General features: G+C 38.4%; 1 protein-coding gene across 1 annotated transcript; it reads right to left on the bottom strand.

Annotated features, from left to right (window-relative positions):
* Nucleotides 1–866: 866 nt before the first annotated feature.
* Nucleotides 867–18,274, bottom strand: LOC115223290 (26S proteasome non-ATPase regulatory subunit 4). The gene is made up of 11 exons (XM_029793798.2): nucleotides 18,149–18,274; nucleotides 15,020–15,160; nucleotides 13,476–13,587; nucleotides 12,406–12,492; nucleotides 11,128–11,196; nucleotides 9,311–9,372; nucleotides 8,289–8,442; nucleotides 5,970–6,078; nucleotides 4,983–5,201; nucleotides 3,199–3,260; nucleotides 867–1,288 (listed from the first exon to the last, which is right to left on the bottom strand). The coding sequence occupies exons 1-11, from the start codon at nucleotides 18,172–18,174 to the stop codon at nucleotides 1,115–1,117; spliced, it is 1,215 nt and encodes a 404-aa protein (XP_029649658.1). The 5' UTR covers nucleotides 18,175–18,274; the 3' UTR covers nucleotides 867–1,114.
* Nucleotides 18,275–18,289: the final 15 nt, after the last annotated feature.

The raw sequence follows: 18,289 nt of genomic DNA, 5'->3' as shown, positions 1-18,289 counted from the left end.
CTTAGCAGTTCAGCAAACGGGGTCTGATAAAATAAGTACCAAGCTTAAAAAGAAAACAAGTCCTGGGGTCGATTTGTTTGATTACAATTCCTCATGGTGGTGCTGCAGTCTAATGACTGAAATAAGATGAAAAGATATACAGTACAGAAAGGGAAAAGAAGGGAACGAATGCCAACAATTATAAATTCACAGCAAAACGGAATTATTTGTGAACCTAGAAATTTCTGTTTTAGGTGAGTTGTGACATTTCTCTTCCCAAAGTAACACAAGTGGAGTGAAATGGGGATCAAGTGATCAAATGGTGAGCAAAGTGGGGATTAAAACAGTCTTTGGACTCTCTTCCTAAAGGACAGGCGGCGAAATTTTATCAACTGAAATGTCTGTTTTCCATTCTGGCCTGGGTTGACCAGAGCTGCACCAGGTTCCAATCTGATTTGCTCTTCCTGGTGCCAACCACTTCACAGAGTGGGCTGAGTGCTTTAAACATGATCCTGGCACAAATGCTTTCATGTGGCACCGACACACGGTTCTTGCAGGACAATCCTCTTCATCAAGAGGGGTGGGTGGCATTAGACAAAATTAACTTTTGCTGAAATTAGTTGGCTTACTGCTTCCTAAAAGTTTCTAATGTGAAGTACAGACACATGGGATAGAGAGAAGCTTCAACAAGGTTTGACCCAAATATTCTATGTCCTCAGGTCTGGTGATATAAGTCTTAGTAACATGGAATTTGTCAAGGCCGAACAACGTTCCTTTTCAGTATATACAACTTTATTTATAGAAATACTTAAGTGATTTTCCAAAGTTTCAAATTCCCACCCCCATGAAAAAAAAACAAAAAAAACTTATTAGATACAGAACTGAGATAAGATTACGTATATGAATTTTATTGTGTGTATATATATTATATATAATTTTATATGTAATGTAGAAACAAGACATAACAGTTAAATCAGTTCTTTTATTACTAGGCCACAGATTACGTACTGAGATTGGGACTGAGCCTACAAAGAGGAAAATTCAAATGTAGGGGCAGAAAAAAATTGAAGGAAATTAAATGGCTGATGAGAAACTTCAGGCAGAACAAGATACAGATTATATTTGTTTTGAAATGTTACTTTTTCCCATCTTTTTTCTCTTCTTTCTTCTTATCCTCTTCAGGTTTGGTTAAAGAAGTCATGGCATTCCTAATGGCTTCACTCTCTGGGTCAACACCCGGTAAATTCTCCAATACACTTTGAACAAAAGCTGGGTCGTTCATAACTTCTGAATAGTCATCTTCCTCTGCCTGGAATAAGTAAGCAAAAACAAAAAAAGAGGTTCGTTAAGATAAAAAAATTTTTAAAATCTCCTCTCTGTGGAGACATTATTTCCATACACTTCTAAAACACTTCCTAAGCGTCAACAGAGAAGTCTGGCTGGGTTCTATAGAGTGCTAATGGAGCACCCTGTCAATATTGTACATTGAGCAGAGTGGCAGCAAAAGAATAGAACAGTTCTGAACTAAATGTCTGAGGGTACTTAGATTTATGAATTAACATCGTGGGTGGTCATCTACTGGGATTGATAGATTGATATTTATGCAACCTATAAATAGATTGGGGCAGCTTTTCTACCCAGAATTCTTTGTTATACTCATTGCCAACCCTCACCTTACTGAGAGCATCCCTGTATATGGCTTGTACAGCTCCTCTCACTAACCACTCATCTATCGCTAGTTTCTACATTGACCACCAGATAAGGGATCAGAGTTTAGCTGGATTTAACCCTTCACCATTCAAACTGACCATGTCTGACCCAAATATTCTACTTGTTTATGTTCAAACTGATCAGATTTGACCTCTCACACCTACTCTACAATGCCATTTTAAAATAAAATAATCACATCATCAAAGTATTGAAGCTATGAGAAAAGGATTAATTTAAAACAGTGCGAATAAATAAGTATTCCATTTGACATTAAACTGAACGCTAGGGGGTTAAATGTGTTTTGATAAAACCCGGCAAAACAATAAGTACAGGGGAGCTGATCCTATCAATTAGGCCTCACCCTCCATGTATATGTGGGTTTATTCCACAAATAAAAAACTGGACTCCATCCTGTGGAACACACAACGAAAAATTGGAATTTTGCTAGAGCTGACAATGCCATGGGAAGAGAACATCTAATGTAGAGCAACAGAAGGAGAAGAGGCATGAGCGATTAATCGAAGAGTGTGGGGAACAAGGGTGGACTGTTGAGTATTGCCAGCTGGCAGGGGGGGGGGGGCTGGAAGATTTATTGAAAGGAAAATGGCAACATTATTTAAAAGAAGGTTGTTTTTTTATGTGTGGAAAGAAGGTTTGCATTTTTGAGCTTAAAGCTGAGAAAAGTAATAAGGATACAGGAAAAAGTCGAGAAAGCCAGCTTCTATAACTGAAATGAGAAGACCCAAAATGGCTCAAAAGCCATAACATGCCGGCTAAGAAATAGCATTGCTAGGTGAGGCTGGCTGGCACTTAAGCAGTGTTGCTGCTTGACAGGTGTGCCAAGGGATCAACCTCATTCGGTGCGCGCCCTACTCCCTAATGGCTTGAAGGCTTATACCATCAGACAGCTAGTTGGCCATGACTGCTGGTATTGAAACTAACACAATGCTGTTGGAAGGTAGGTTTAGAGAGGGCAACGGGCCAAAACTATGCATTCTTCCCCTCCGTTGGCCAGTTGAAATTTAGATAGTGTCACATGACAACTGGTGCTGGCTGTTGGAGTCTACTGGTGAGTGTTTAAAGAGAGAATTTGGCAGGAAGGTCAGTTGGCAGGAAGGTCAGTTGGCAGGAAGGTCATTTGGCAGGAAGGTCATTTGGCAGGAAGGTCATTGGCAGGAAGGTCATTTGGCAGGAAGGTCATTTGCCCACTGACATTTGCTGATGCTGCATTGAAGAAACCAAAGAACAAAAGGCAAAAAAAAAAAAAAAGGAGAAAGAAAAAACACATTCAACACCAGAGCTGAAGACAACTCCGAAAGTTGGGGAGGGGGACACCGCCATGTCGTAAACAGTAGAGGAGTAGGGGCCGAAACTGAATGTGGTTCCTCCTGATGATGTCTTTAGCCACTGGGTCCTATAAAAGAGCTGTTGAGGTAGAAAATCACAAAATGTGGTTGGAATGCCTAATGGATAAAAGGAAAAAGATATTTTACAATAAGACTTTGTTACCTTTTTTTCAGATTCATAGCCAGCAGTCTCCATTGGAGATGGGGCATCAGCATCAGTAACACCTGGGAAAATAAACAGAGGTGTATGTATAAATAACAATCCTACAATCAAGTGTGTATCTATATGCAGTAAACCCTTACTTTAATGGATTTCAGATTTAAAATATGTTTAGAGAGAGAGAAAAGACTGCAGTTGTATAATCACGTAATGCGTATGAAGACAGCTGCAGCAAGAAGTGCCGATCTTGAATTGTGGAGAGAATATGTCAAAGGGGTTGATCCAGGAAGACATGGGACAAGGTGGTGAGAAAGGATCTTTAGATGTTGGGCCTCACAAAGGGGATGACAAGGGACCCCGGGGCTTCTGGTGATTGGCTGTGCTTGAGAAGACAGGTGAAGCTAAGTGAAATCAGGGTTGTCCTTGCATACGGGCATGTCTCCTGCATCCCTCTTCAGCTGAGTGATCCTAACCTTGCAGGTTCGTGGGTGCTGGTGCCACATAAAAAGCACCCGGTATACACTGTAAAGTGGTTAGTGTTAGGAAGGGCATCCAGCCATAGAAATCATGCCGAAACAAACATGAAGCCTTGGGCAGCTGTTAAATCTTCCAACCCATTCTAGCATGTAGAACAGACGTTAAATGATGATGAAGTTTTAGAAAAAGACATGGCATTATGAACAAGAAAGCCTAGGGTGAACCACTTGACAGGTTGAGCCATTTAGAAAATATATCAATGAATTTATTAGACATGAGGTGGTCTATTTTATTAAAGGTTTAAAATGATAGTTGAACTGGTTTGTTTTACTTTGCTGTTCCTGGAAACACCTTGACCTACAAACATCAACACAACACTCTTCCAGGTGGCAGGAAATTAAATAAGGACGACAGACGTTAAATGATGATGATGAAAATGTGAAGTGTGTTGAGGTAGGGTGCAAGAGAGATGCACAGTGCCAGGGACAAGGTCAAAGGTGAACACAAATAGAGGGAGGGAGCTGGGAATGACAAAATGGAAAGGTGTACAAAGAAAATAAGGGAAGGCAAAAGGAGTGTTCTGTGGAAAGTAAGGAATGATATTGAGAATGTAGGGGACAAAGGAAATGATTTCAAGGAGGGTGAGTGGTGGTCTGGTAAAATATGTGCAGTTTGCTCTCATAAATTCACTCAGCTGAGTGAATAGGGCTGTAGCCAAGGGAGAGAAGGAGGGTGTTGACACAGTTATCTGTACCCCAGTGTGTAGCCTTATGTTGAGGCCCCGTGAGCAAAATTTGACAGATGGCAACTACATGAAAGTTCATCCTGCGAATATATCGGTGAAAGATATAAATCTCAGCAAGAAAACATAGAAGCCAGTGTGTTAAACAAAAACCCGCTGTAATATTTATTCCATCCCAGTTGTACAAATACTCCCTTATCACTAAAAATGCAGCCAATTAGTGATCAGTTCTTTGGAAACCTGTACTTCTGATGTCCTTACCACAGAACCACTGGTGTAATTAATCAACACCTGATTCATCTATAAATTGTGTGGGTCAATGATAGCGTGTGTGTAGTGGCACAATATGATAGAAATAGCAACCAAATCTCCTTCAAGTTACAGCCTACTATCTTAAAAAAAGAAAGGATACATTAGATAATACAGTGCTAGATATAATACAGTGAGCCTGAAGAAATCCTATGGCCATAGCTAGAATGGTTCTGACCATAGGTCTGTTTATTGAGGGTGGAGCCAGGCTAATGATCAACAAGTTATTGTCCCTGGTAATAGAGAAGCATGGAGTTACCTGGATTCTGCAAGGACATTTGCATAGCATATGCAATTTGTTCCTCTTCACTCATCGAAGAAATATCTGGAACGATGTTGGCAGCAGGGGCAGCTGGGAAATCAGAAACTGTCTTTGTTGCGGTGGCAGAGGGGAAAGCGGAGCCGCCACTGGCAAGGTTTTCATTTTCTATCACTGACATCTTGAGAGCACGTTCTAATAATGCTTCGTCTGTAGTTGCTGTAAGCACAAAGAATATACGCATCTAATATAATCATTTCCATTCAATATTCACATCAGTGATGAATGAATTAAAATATATTTAAAGACAGACTGCAAAATATTGAGGTATAACAACAGAAAAACATAAGAAAAAACAAAAAAAACCTCAGCCAGTTGTTATGAATATTTTTTGTATGTTACATGTTACCTATGTACTGCATAATACTATAATTCAATATTATGTTAGGAGAACAATCCTGGATGGACAACGGTTTGCAAGATCAAAGTCCAAACAAAAATTCTTTGCTTGAATGAATACTTTTGACATTCACAACACAAATACAATTCCATGTGTCATCCTTAGTTGCAGTTACACTTTTGGATACCAATTTGTCTGAGACCAAACCAAGTCACAAGTTCTATCACACAAAACCAACAAGTTTTGTAGTGCTGATATCTAATTAAAAATCACACACACACACACAGAGGCTTCTTTCGGTTTCTGTCAACCAATCCACTCAGAAGACTTTGGTCCACCTGGGGCTAAGACACTCACTTCCAGGCACCACACTTCTGCAATACAAACAGAAATATTGGTTTCAAATTTTGGCACAAGTCCAGCAAGTTCAAGAGAGAGGTCAAATCAATCGTATCATCCTCAGTGCTCAACTGGTACTGATTTTATCGACCTCAGAATGTGAAGACGGATGAAATGCAAGCTAAGCCTTTTGACCAGTTCACTGCCTTATCCAAACAGAAATACTAATAATAAACAAGGTCATTTACCTGTAGTTTCAGCCGACTGCATTTCCGTGTCCTGAATCGGAGCAGTTGCTGCTTTCCTCGCTTCGTCTTCCTGTCGAGCTCGTTGTTCTTCCATTGAGACTCTCAAAGCCTAAAAACCGAAATCAAAGCAGGAATCTTCATTAATCAAACATTTTTATATCAACAACAGAAGAAAAAATTACAGCTGAGAAATCAAATTCCCAAGGTGAAATAATTATTTTGAGGTGTGGGTTAGAACAGATCCAACCAACTGCATCAGTGCACCTGGTGAACTTCTGCTCGTTTCTGAACCATCAACATAGAAAGGCTATAAATTCATACGTTGCAACAATGATGAGGTAAGACACCACAGAAATGTTTGTTTGCCTTATGATGGGTCTTGCTAAAATACAGGTGCCACAGTCAACATCATCATCATCATTTAACGTCTGCTTTCCATGCTGGTATGGGTTGGACAGTTTGGCAGTGAGCTTCCCAGACTCCAACCGTCTGTTGTGGCATGGTTTCTACAGCCGGATGACCCTACCTACACCAATCACTTGACCATGCGCTGAGTGCCTTTTACGTGCCACTGGTACAGGTGTGTTTACACAGTTCCATCACCGGTACTTTTTAAGTGGCACCAGCACCTGGAAGGACAAGTCTGTCTGTGTAGAAGAGAGGGATTCTACTTAGCTTGACATGTCTTCTCAAGTACAGCAAATCGCCACATCTCCCAGTCCCTGGTCATCATTTCCTCAGCAAGGCCCAGCATCCAAAGAACCCTCCTCCTCACCATTTCGTCCCACATCTTCCTGGGTCTATCCCTACCCTCCACAATTAGCACTTCTTTATGCAACTGTTTTAATCCATACGCATCACATGACCAAACCAGTGCAGTCGTCTCTCTTGCACACAACATCTGATGCCTCTTATACCCAGTTTCCCTCTTGAATCATTTACACTCTGTCATGCATGCACACAGACATTACCCATCTAGCAGAACATGCTAGTTTCATTTCTTTCAAGTCCTCTGTAGTTAAAGCCTATGTTTCACTGCCATGTGGCATAGCTGTACATACACAGGCATCATACAATCTGCATTTCAGGGAGAGAATCTCAGTTACCAACAAGGGTAGAAGCTCTCTTTGCCCAGCGTGTTCTTATCCTAGCAACTACACTTTCAGAACTTCCTCCACTACTGCTAACTCAGTCTCCTAGGTAACAGAAGCTATCTACTACTTCCAACGAGCCTGCTGAACATCTGAAGGAGCCAACTGTCTGCACATTTCAAGTGCTTCGTGTATCTGCACATTTGCCACGTACAACAACTATATTCTTCATCAACCTTACTGTGATACCATTACACCTCTTATGTGTCCAAACCTTATCCACAGATGTACATAAATCATCATCATTTAATGTCCATTGTCCATGCTGGCATGGGTTGGACGGTTTGACCAGGGCTGGAAAACTGAGATTTGGCATAGTTTCTACAGCTGAATGCTGATATTCAGTAGCCACATGACTGACCTGCCTTTTAGACTCATTTGTTGCCAGTGTTTGTGTGTGCATGGGTGGAGACAAGAATTTCAAGTCTTTACCAAGATACGATTCATATAGGTTTTTTTCATGAATCCTTGTGAGAGACTGAAAGCTTAGAGAGAGAGAGAGTGTGTGTGTGTGTGTGTGTGTTTCCTTGTCCTGACATTGCACGACAGTTGCAAGATGATTGTCGCTGTCATACAAGCAGTGTTAGTCATTTCCATCCAATATTCTGCAAGAACATGTCTGGTTATGGGGAAATATTTCCTATTTGCTTCTAGAAATCAAAAGAAATGACTACCATTCCCTTCAAACTTTCCTTTTGTGACCTGGACCTCAATGTTTTGAAACTGGCCTATTTTCCATTACGTTTCAGACACATTCAGTGCTGAGTTGCTGAAGCAGAAATATCGTTATAACAAATCTTCTGCTCAACACCACAGATTTGCTTGACCTTAATCACTTCAGTAAGTTCCTTAGTGGCTGACGGAAGCATCATAGCCATGTGTTCAGAGGGATTTTTAGGGGTTTGAATAAATGTAAGAAAAGCAAAGCCTGAAGGAAATATTAGCCATTTTCCATACTTTCCAGCGGTAAGCAAATAGGAAATGACAGTTGCTTCCGAAGGACAAAAGCCATGTTGCACAGTGGAATCACATCATCAAAGTATCGAAGCCATGAGATAACGAAAGTGGAAGGCCCATCCAAGTCATGCACAGTTAATATTTCATTCCATAAAAGTGGTTAAAAGTCATTCCACACAGGTGAAAAATAAAGGAATGTGATCAAACTCACCAAAGCTAATTCAGGATCTTCATTGGGATCAACTCCAAATTCATAACTAACAATGTTTAATCCAGGAGCGGCACCGTCTTCACCGACAACAATGGCAGAAGACGAAAGAGCATCAGACAACATGGGACCAGATGGTACCGTTAAAAGATGGGAACTGAAAATAGGTGAAGAGTTCTGTGAGAACGGGGATTTAGTAGAAAGATTAATTCACTGTATCAAGTAGAATACAAGTCATTTATGAACTTAGTGTGTAACAGTTTAGTTCCTGACTGTAGCCATTGGAGACTTTAATCAAATCATTAACATCACAATATCAGATAAATATACATTTGCCCTGATTGAAAAACAAAAAAAAAAAAATAAGTAGATGTCTGTCTTTCTTGGCAATCTCCTTGTTTGCTAAGAATTTTGTATATTAAATCACTGCTTCTTAAGGTAGGTTTTTAGGAACCTCAAAGCTTGGTGAAAAAATTGTTGGGGTTGCACAAGATAAATGTCTTTTAATAAAATTTAATACAAAATGGTATTCATCACTTTCGAAATAAATATGGTGTGGTTCCTACAATATTTGGAACTGCTCAATTAAATGCCAAAAATCAGTCATGGAACACGAATAAAGGAAAAATGTATTAGTGGAGACACCAAGGAGGCATTTGCTATTAATTAATTTACAAATGTTTTGTTAACTGAGCACATATTTCGTTAGCAACTGGAAACATATCTAATTTAATTTGCAAAGGAAAAGAATCAAACAAACATGTCTCATTTGTTTCAGATAAATAACAAAGAAAACAATAACAAGTTGAATTGAAAATATTGATTTCATTTGATTAGAATTCAGGTTAATTTTTCTATAAAATTTTCTATAGACTCCAATATATTTTAGCAATAGCATCCATTTTCCACCAAAAGACATAGATGACCAAGGCAGAATTTGAACCTCAAACCAATTGGTACAAATCTAACTATTCAAGTGCTTCTGGTTCAGAGATATAACTTTGGTAGAAGATTCAACTACTCACCTGGTGCCATCTTTACCATTTATTGTATTAATGAGTGCAGTTAATTTCTCAGTGTTGATAGCCTTGAAAGGAGTAAGAAATAAAACAGAAAAACAAAGAAATAAGTTTTAAGTTCCAGAATAACATTAAAATAAAAATTGTTGATTTATTTTTAGAGTAATCACAGAATATCAAATAATAAGCCAGCCAAAATATTCTACTTGCTTTCTGTTGAAAGCAGCCATATCTGGTCCCTTACACCTACCCTACAATGTCATTATACTAACAAACAATCACATCATCATAATCTTGAAGCTGCATGATAATGAGAATCAATAAGCATTAGGTCTGAAAGAGTAATCTGAATGGTAAAGGGTTAAGGAATATATATGGCACCAACATAAGCAGACATACCAATATCACTGATAGGTACAAGAATAAAACATACCACCACAACCACTGAGTGGAGATTCGGTATCACACGGCTGAAACGATGTATCACTGAAATAATATCAGAGTTCTTTCGTTTCCGAAACCATCATCCTATTTCTATAAAGAACTCATGTGCTGGTGCCAAGTTAAAAGCCACCCAGTACACTCTGTGCAGTGGTCGGCATTAGGAAGGATGTCTAGCCATAGGAATCATGCCAGAACAGATTGGCCTTACTAGCTCCGGTCACCATCCAACCCCTGCCAGCATGGAAAACGGACATTAAATGATGAACTCACCAAACTGAATTGATAGTGTAACTGGCCATCACCCAAGAGCTTAAGGGTTCGCACCTAGTTACCCTCACTGCATTTTATTCCTGGTCAAAACAGTTAATGGCCCAATTCTCCAAATACAAAGTAGGAACTATTCCTTGGTGGTAGCACTAAAATGAGTTTTTTTTCTTTTATTAACTAGCCGTGAAGAGTTCAATCTCTCTCTCATCAGTACAGAAGAGTCTGACTGGACCCTGCCTAACATATCCAAAACACATTCCATAAAAAACAAGAATACAAAGAGATGTTACCAAAATATCACAAGATATCTTATTCGATGCTCCACCAGTCTTGTATGATGGCATGCAATTATGTGTAATAGTGAAAAGCAGGGTCCTAATTAGCTGTTGATTAGCCATAATAAATCAGATTAACTGTCAATAGCAACAACAAACCAAATGGATTTAGAATTAGTGATGTGGATTAAACAACTGACACTATTGAGGATATACAATGTAAAAAAAAAACATTAAATGCCATCATCAAATCTTTAACCCTTTATCAGGGCCAAAATATTCAACTGGTTTATGTTCAAATTGGCCAGATCTAGGCTCTCACACCTCTCCTACAATCACATCCTTGAAATATCAAAGCTCTGTGGTAATACTTGATTAATTGAAAACAATATGAATAAACATTACATTTGACAAAAGTGATCTGAATGCTAAAGGGTAAAAGCCCTCTGCACAGATCAAAAAGAACTTGCTGAGGCAGATTTTCTGCAGCTGGCCACCCCTCCTGCCATCAGTCGTCGTACCCGTTTCTAAGCAACGTGATGTTTCTTCCACTGGCTGGAAACAAAGGACTCAGTTTGTATATCAGGAGCACTCATGCGTAACCACCTTGTAATATCAAAACAAGGAGACAGAAAGATACTTGCACACACGACAAGTTCCTTTCAGTTTCAATCTACCAAATCTCCTCACAAAGCATTGGCCAGCCCAGGGATATGGAAGACGATTACCTAAGGTGCCATTCAGTGGGGCAGAATATGAACCCAGCCACTTCTTAACCAACAGTCATACCTACACCTTATACAAAATACATAAAAACAAATCAACCCAGGAACTCACTTCTTCTCCAAAATTCACAACATCAACATTCACTTTTTCTTTTTTCAATTTTTTACCAATTTTCACAAGCTGAAAGAGAGAAAATAAGAAATAATACATTTCTAAATCTTTCAGAGATTTATACAGCAGTAACATGGTAAAGTGGTGGTATGTTGTCAACTTAATGTGACAGTCCCATGAAAGGGAAGCATGCTACTGCTATTTAACCCTAGGAAGCAAGTTATAATTGTATTTTACTTATTTTAGACTCAAATTTATATCTAATTCAGATATCAGTAAAATATTTTAGTTTGTTTCTTGTTTTTTTGGGGGGTTTAGTAATTTACATAACATCCCAAAGAGACATGCAAGCAAAATGGTAGGATTACAACCATATTCAACCATTCCCTTTTTCTTTTCTGTGTTCTTTATTTACTCTTCACTCTGATGAAGCTTCATGTTTCAGATCGGTTTTATTACCAAAAATAAATATTTTTTTAGTATATCAATGGCAATACCACACAATAATTGGAAGCAGAAACGGCTGTTAGATGGGATGCAGTCTATTTGTATTGAATTAATAAATAATAATTGATGCAAATCAATTGTTGTTCATTGATTTCTCCATTTTCTGTTTTCTTTAAATTTTTATTTTATATTTATTTTAATTATTCTCATTGGATAGCAGTCAAAATAACAAGGATTTCTATTTACAAGCATCATCGTTGTTTAACATCCACTTAAACTCCAATAAACTCTGCCTGGTCCTATGTTTGCTGGTGCCAGACGGAGTTTATAGACGTAGACCTTCTACGGATGAATGCGGCTTGTTGCCAAAATTCACTTGCTTCCAAGCAAAGTAATATTTCCTTATGACCTGATGGGGTTTTTTGCAGACTATTGGAAATGAATGACACTGTTTTCTGTATCTATCAAGAGATAGATGCAGATTTTCTTCTAGCATTTTAATAATGAAATGCAAAAACACATCCAAATTTATGTGTTGGTGTATCTCATCTAACACAGATTTCTAATATAAACACCAAAAATGTTGAGGAATGGGTATAGATGATAAACCCAGTAAATGGTTATTTTAATTGACCCTGGAAAGATAAAAAGCAAAAGCCAACCACAGACGAATTTGGAAAGTAAATCAACATGAAACTAAATATTGTTGAGTATTTCATCTTTTGTTCGACTGATTCTTTGGAACCAGCTCACTCACCCCAAACAAACTATTGGTAGAGGACTATAGAAACAACAAATAGTTCAAAAGAAGAAAAACATGTAAAACAATACCTCTTTTTCGTCATCTTCAATAGGGCTGGCCACAAATATTACAATTCTCATTTTATGGTTTCTTCCTTGACGATGTTTGAGAGCCAACTGCAACAAAAACAACAGCAATAATAATAATGAGTTCAAATTCTGGCTCAAGGCCAGGAATTTGGGGAGTGGGTAAGCCAATTACAGTGACCCCAGTACTCGACCAATACTTATTTTATTGACTCCAAAAGGATGAAAGGCAAAGTTGACCTCAGCAGAACTTGAACTCAAAACATAAAGATGGACAAAATGCACTCAGCATTTTGCCCGGTGTGCTAACAACTCTGCCAGCTTACTACATTAATAATAATAATAATAACAATAATAATAGTTTCTAATTTTGGCAGGACTTAAATTTGGTGAGAGGGAACCGGTTGATTACACTGTCTCCACTGGTAACTTATCAACCCCAAAAGGATGAAAGGTGAAGATGACCTTAGATTTGAACTCAGAATGTCAAAGCCAGAAGAAATGCCACTAAGCATTTTGTCTGATGTAATAAGGATTCTGCCAGCTTGCAGACGAAAAATGTGTAGGGGACAAGTATTAAGGATCGAGTTCAACAACAATATATTACTTGATAATAAGCTTATCCATCAAAAAAAAGGATAGTTGACCACAGTGGGATTTGAACTCTGAACCATTGAAATGGACTTTAAATATTAATTTCTGACATAAGCACACGAGCCATAAATTTTGTGGAAGAGAACAACTCTAATATTTGATTGGTATTTATTTTACTAAACACCAACAAAGGACAAAGTCAATATCAATGGGACTGAATTCAAAATACATGCAGACGCATCAATGGGTGCCACTACGTGGCCATTTACACTTTAGCATGCATTCTAACCCTAACCTTAAACCTATTCCTAACCCAGATCAGCACTCATCAATGTATACCCTTAACACAGTGAACAGAAAACCACCCAGAAGGCAGTGTTTCTGCATGTATTCTAACTGCTGGATGCAAAACAGATTTTAGCCACAATATGTTGCAGATTAAATATATTCTATTATTCTCGACATCTGTTGATACTTACGTGAGCAACCCGGATGGCAGTTCCAAATTTAATATAACCATTTGGTTGAACTTGATGCAATTTTGATAATATCCTGCCCACGTCAGTTGTTAATGTAACCAAAACTTTCACACTGGTAAAATAAAGCAATGGAAAAAGTGAGAAAAGAAGAGAAAGAGATTACATCAGTTTCATGTTTTCAAGATCTTGTATTGTGGGGAGAGCAAAATGCTCGTTGCCAGGTTTGTCTTTGTCTGAGCAGGTTAAGTTAAAGTAAGAGTTGTAAGTGTCTTAAATGTTGCCGGGGGGAAGGGGGGGTCGTTTAACCTTTTATCCATCCTGATTGAATAGAAGAACTAGGATCAAATGTTTTCTAGCAAGAACCACCTTGTCTTTTATTCAAACACAGTAAATCAAAGACTACATTATCCAATGTAGTAGAGAATATGAATAAAAAATTTATGAAATAAAATTGCATAAATGGTTTAGTAGAGTGCAGAGGAGTGAGAAACAATAAGAGAGAGGATGTTGGCATATTGTCAGCAAGTTCAGAGCTCTGTGGTAACAGTAAGAAAGACAGGGAGAAGATATAGTAGTAGTAGTAGTAGTTGCAGTGATGATGGGTGATGCCTTCGCTCTCAAACACACAGCCTCCTCTTAGACATGGTCTACTGTGTTTGTGTGGGTACGTGTACACACACTGGATACGTAAGGGCATACTTATTCATTATGAGCAGACCACAGAAGTTTTGTAAACCAAGCCACAAATTTGATTTATAATGGTCACTTGAGAGCAAATAGTGGGGTATACAGCAAAATGTGTGAACTGGGAAAAAAAGGTAATCTAGTAATGGCACACACACACACAGAACTCTCTTGGATTAGTATCTGTGTTTCACTGATGCTAACTCAAAGGACTTCAGATAAATTCAAAGATAGAAGAATATATGATGGCAGTTCTTTGAGCCTAAAGATTATGAAGAAGAGTGGCACACACACTCTGCAACTATTTTCTTCCTAGCAGCACTTAGTTGTTTTAAAGTGAGAGTCAGTCCATCCAGTCCAATCCCACTCTTTAGGCTTGGAGGTCTTAAACCCAGTGGCTCAGACCTCCAGTGACCAGCAAGCTGTAGGTTTTACACTGGCATGGCTTTCTCCCAGGTGAATTACCATACAATGTTGGAGAGCTCTACCTAACCTGAAGTTGCTGGAAGGACGTCAAACAGGGCACTGGACCACTCACTGACTTGCTGCTGAGGTTCACTCTTCTAGTATCTCCCTTTCCCAAAGCACTTTCCAAGGCAGTGAGGGTTTGTGCTTGAAGATTCTTCCATAACATTCTAATTAATCCATAGCTATGGACCCTCTCAAGGTGCTACTGCTCCAGGTAGGAGTACACTTGGGAACAATAGTGGCAAAGAGGTAGTTCCGCACTCCTCAAAACCCTGAACCCAAACCAAGGATCCACTACTGGATGCAGTTTTAAGTCATGCCAGAAGAGTATACACACATAGTTGAAAGTCAAATGTGAATTGAGAAAAACATAAAATAAAAATGATACTAACTCAGACATAACTAATAAACCAACATTATTCTCTGGGTTTGACCGTGTTTTTGATAAACAAACAACATTGACAGCATCTTGCTGGGCATGAAGCCTTGTCGGGGTGTAGTCACCGTTTCTCATATAATCACTGTTGTCGACACTGCAGAGAGAAGGATGGAATCAACAATTGTAGAATAAATATAATGGAAGCATAGAGAGAAACACATGAAAGAAAAAAAGAGAGAGATTGCATTTGCAATTCAAAGTTAATAAAGTATTGCAGCTGAGGATATATAAACAAGGAATTGTGAATAGAAAGAAGAATTGGGAAGTTAAAATTGGACTTTTGGGTGAGGAATAGAATAGAGTGATTCTGCAACTGAGAATTTATGTATTTCTAAGCAAGACTATTTTTTTCAGTTTGCCAAGTTAAAAACATAGGTACAATTTTTTCCAATTTATATATGAGTAGGAAAGATATAAATTCAAATGCACGTGCACACACACACACAATATAAAAATGTTATTCTTTAATCTTTTAAATGTAAGAAATAATTAAGCGAAATCTTCATTATTAATAATATTGTGTGAGACATTTTTTTGTCCTTGAGTAGCAACAGTTATTTCTGATTTGCTTAACCCTAGAAAAGCATGAAAAATAGCTAATATTTCCTTCAAACTTTGCTTTTCTTACATCTATTTAAACCTCTAAGAATCCCACTAAATACATGGCTATCATGCTTCCCCACTACTCCTACTCAGAGATGTCAGCTACAAAGAGACATGTTCAAGTGGTTAAGGTCAAGCAACTGACAAGTAGATCTTGTAGTATTGAGCAGAATATTTGCTATAATGATATTCCTGCTTCAGCAACTCACCACTGAATCTGTCTGAAATGCAATGGAAAATAGGTCAGTTTCAAAACATTGATGGCCAGATCACAAAAGCAAAATTTGAAGGGAATAGTAGCCATTTCCTTTGATTTCTGGATGAAAACAAATAGGAAATAACATTTACTGACCAAAGACAAAAAAAAAACAGAAAAAGATTAAAGTTTTGTTACACAGTGTTATAATAATAACTTAACTGGAGAAACAAGTGGTAGGCTGCCTTATTATCCCCTCCCCCTCCTTCTTTCACCCACCACTCATCAGCAGTCCGGCCCTTTTTTGTCCAGAGCAGTGGTTCTCACCTATTTTTGCCTTATGGTACCCCTTGATTCCTGTTTCACTCAGACGACCTTACATAACCATTTGATGTTTAAAAAATCCTATTAGATTTTTCTTCATCAACATTTAATGTCTGTTTTCCATGCTGACAGGGATTAGGGGTTAGTATGTTTGACAGGAGCCGTCCAGCCAGAGAACTGCACCAGGCTCCAGCTGTCTGTTTTGGCATGGTTTCTAGGGTTGGACACCCTTCTTAATGCCAACTACCTTACAAAGTGTACTGTATTTTCGATGTGGCACTAACATAAATGCACCATATGTGACATTTATAAGAGTGCTTGCTACAGGGCACTGGCATGAGTGCTTTCCACATGGGGCCACAAGCTCACAAGACAAGGACCTTTTGGCTAAGAGAGGGAGTGCGAAGCATGGTCATAAAGAACCTGTTTGGATGTACATGTTTTCCTCAGCTTGATGCGTTTTCTTAGTCACAGCAAATCGCCAGAGGTCTCGGTCCCTTACCATCTTCTCAGTAAGGTCCAATGTCTACAGATCCTTTCTCATCACTTTGTCCCATGTCTTTTCTGCTCTATCTACAGGTTTATTATACTGCTGCCCCCCCCCAGCCACTTTTCACCTACTCTTTCCCAAGTCACTCCTATATCTTTTACCCCCACCCACCCACCCATACTGATATTTACCAATGACCACACCTTCACTACATTCAAGTCTCCTTCCTCACACCCTTACTTTGCCATACACTGAGAGTACTCTCTGACTCATGTATAATACTGTGAGGCCATCTATCTGCTCTGTAACAAGATACCGGTGCCTGTCATTCTGTCTTAATTTTAGCCCCTCACCACCAGGCATAAATCCTCTCCCTCTCTACCGGGGAGGGGGGCTTTTCCTTTGTGTTGTGAGTTACTTGGTGATCTCACTAGTGCCAGCATCACTGTTAAGTGGTTGGTGTTAAAACGGGCATCTGGCCGTAGACACCATGCCAAAACAAACATTTGAGCTCAACGCAGCCCTCCGGTTTGCTGGATCCTGCCAAACCCATTCCAGCATGGAGGACAAATGTCGAATGATGGTTATATACACATATAATCAATACAGTCGTTGGTTATGGCTGGTCAGAGAGTTACCATTGGTTTCGCATCTATACTGCTCTTAGCGGTGTAGGTGACTTGTAATTATTGCGGCGAAGGTAAAGAATACGCACACAGGGTGGTTAGGGCTTTTGTTACTACGAAAACGGGTGGTGTGCGTATTCTTTACCTTCGCCATTATTCCTGCTCTAAAGGTTTTAAGAGTGTGCTTTTCAGGCTTATGAACAACTGACCGATTATAGGTTATGCGCGTGCATGTGTGTGTATATATGTATATGCCTATTTGAGGCTGTGTGTATGTGTGTATATATATATATATATATACCTGTTTGAGGGTGTGTGTGTGGGTGTATATATATATATATATATATATATATATATATATATATACACACACACACACACATATATATATATATATATATATATATATATATATATATATACATGCTTGAGTGTATATATATATATACATGTTTGAGTCTCTGTGTGTGTGTGTATATATATATATATACACACACACTTGTATGTGCTTGATAAATGTAGATTTCAATCTTACGGAATATTAAAAGAATTTCATTTAGAGATAGCACAAAATAATAATAATAATAATAATAAAAAGCAACTTTCAAGGAAGTAAAAAGAACAATAAAAAAGCTGAATGGAAAAAGAAAAAAAAATGAGAAAATTTCTGCAGCGTCAGAAGCATGTCTGTGAGTGGAGAGATGTAAGAGTGGAAGAAACGGTGGATAATGGTAAGATATTCCTTTCTCAGTTGCTGAAAACGATTTTCCGAAGAAAATTTCTTCTTACAAAGCAAGCTAGAAGAGAGAATTAGGTGAAAATATGAAAAGGAACGGCATTTACCAGACCATCGTACTTTCGATCACCATTTTGTCGGATTTTTTTTTTTGTTTAAAATGACAGTACCGCTCTAAATATTTTGGGTCATATGATACATTAATATATTTTCGAGTAATGGAAAAAAACAAAACTGGAGAAAAAATT

The sequence above is a fragment of the Octopus sinensis genome, linkage group LG22 (assembly GCF_006345805.1).
Source record: "Octopus sinensis linkage group LG22, ASM634580v1, whole genome shotgun sequence".
Classification (NCBI taxonomy): Eukaryota; Metazoa; Mollusca; class Cephalopoda; order Octopoda; family Octopodidae; genus Octopus; species Octopus sinensis.
Note: the sequence above shows the minus strand (reverse complement) of the source record. Positions and strands in the feature narration are given on the sequence as shown.

What these genes read in the sequence shown, in the direction of transcription:
- LOC115223290 (XM_029793798.2), bottom strand. Translation starts at nt 18,174, where the DNA reads ATGGTGATCGAAAGTACGATGGTCTG. An exon ending in AATGGTAAAGATGGCACCAG is followed by an intron (nt 8,443 to 9,310) that starts GTGAGTAGTTGA and finishes ACCTATTTTCAG; the next exon opens with TTCCCATCTTTTAACGGTAC. An exon ending in GCTATGAATCTGAAAAAAAG is followed by an intron (nt 1,289 to 3,198) that starts GTAACAAAGTCT and finishes TACTTATTCCAG; the next exon opens with GCAGAGGAAGATGACTATTC.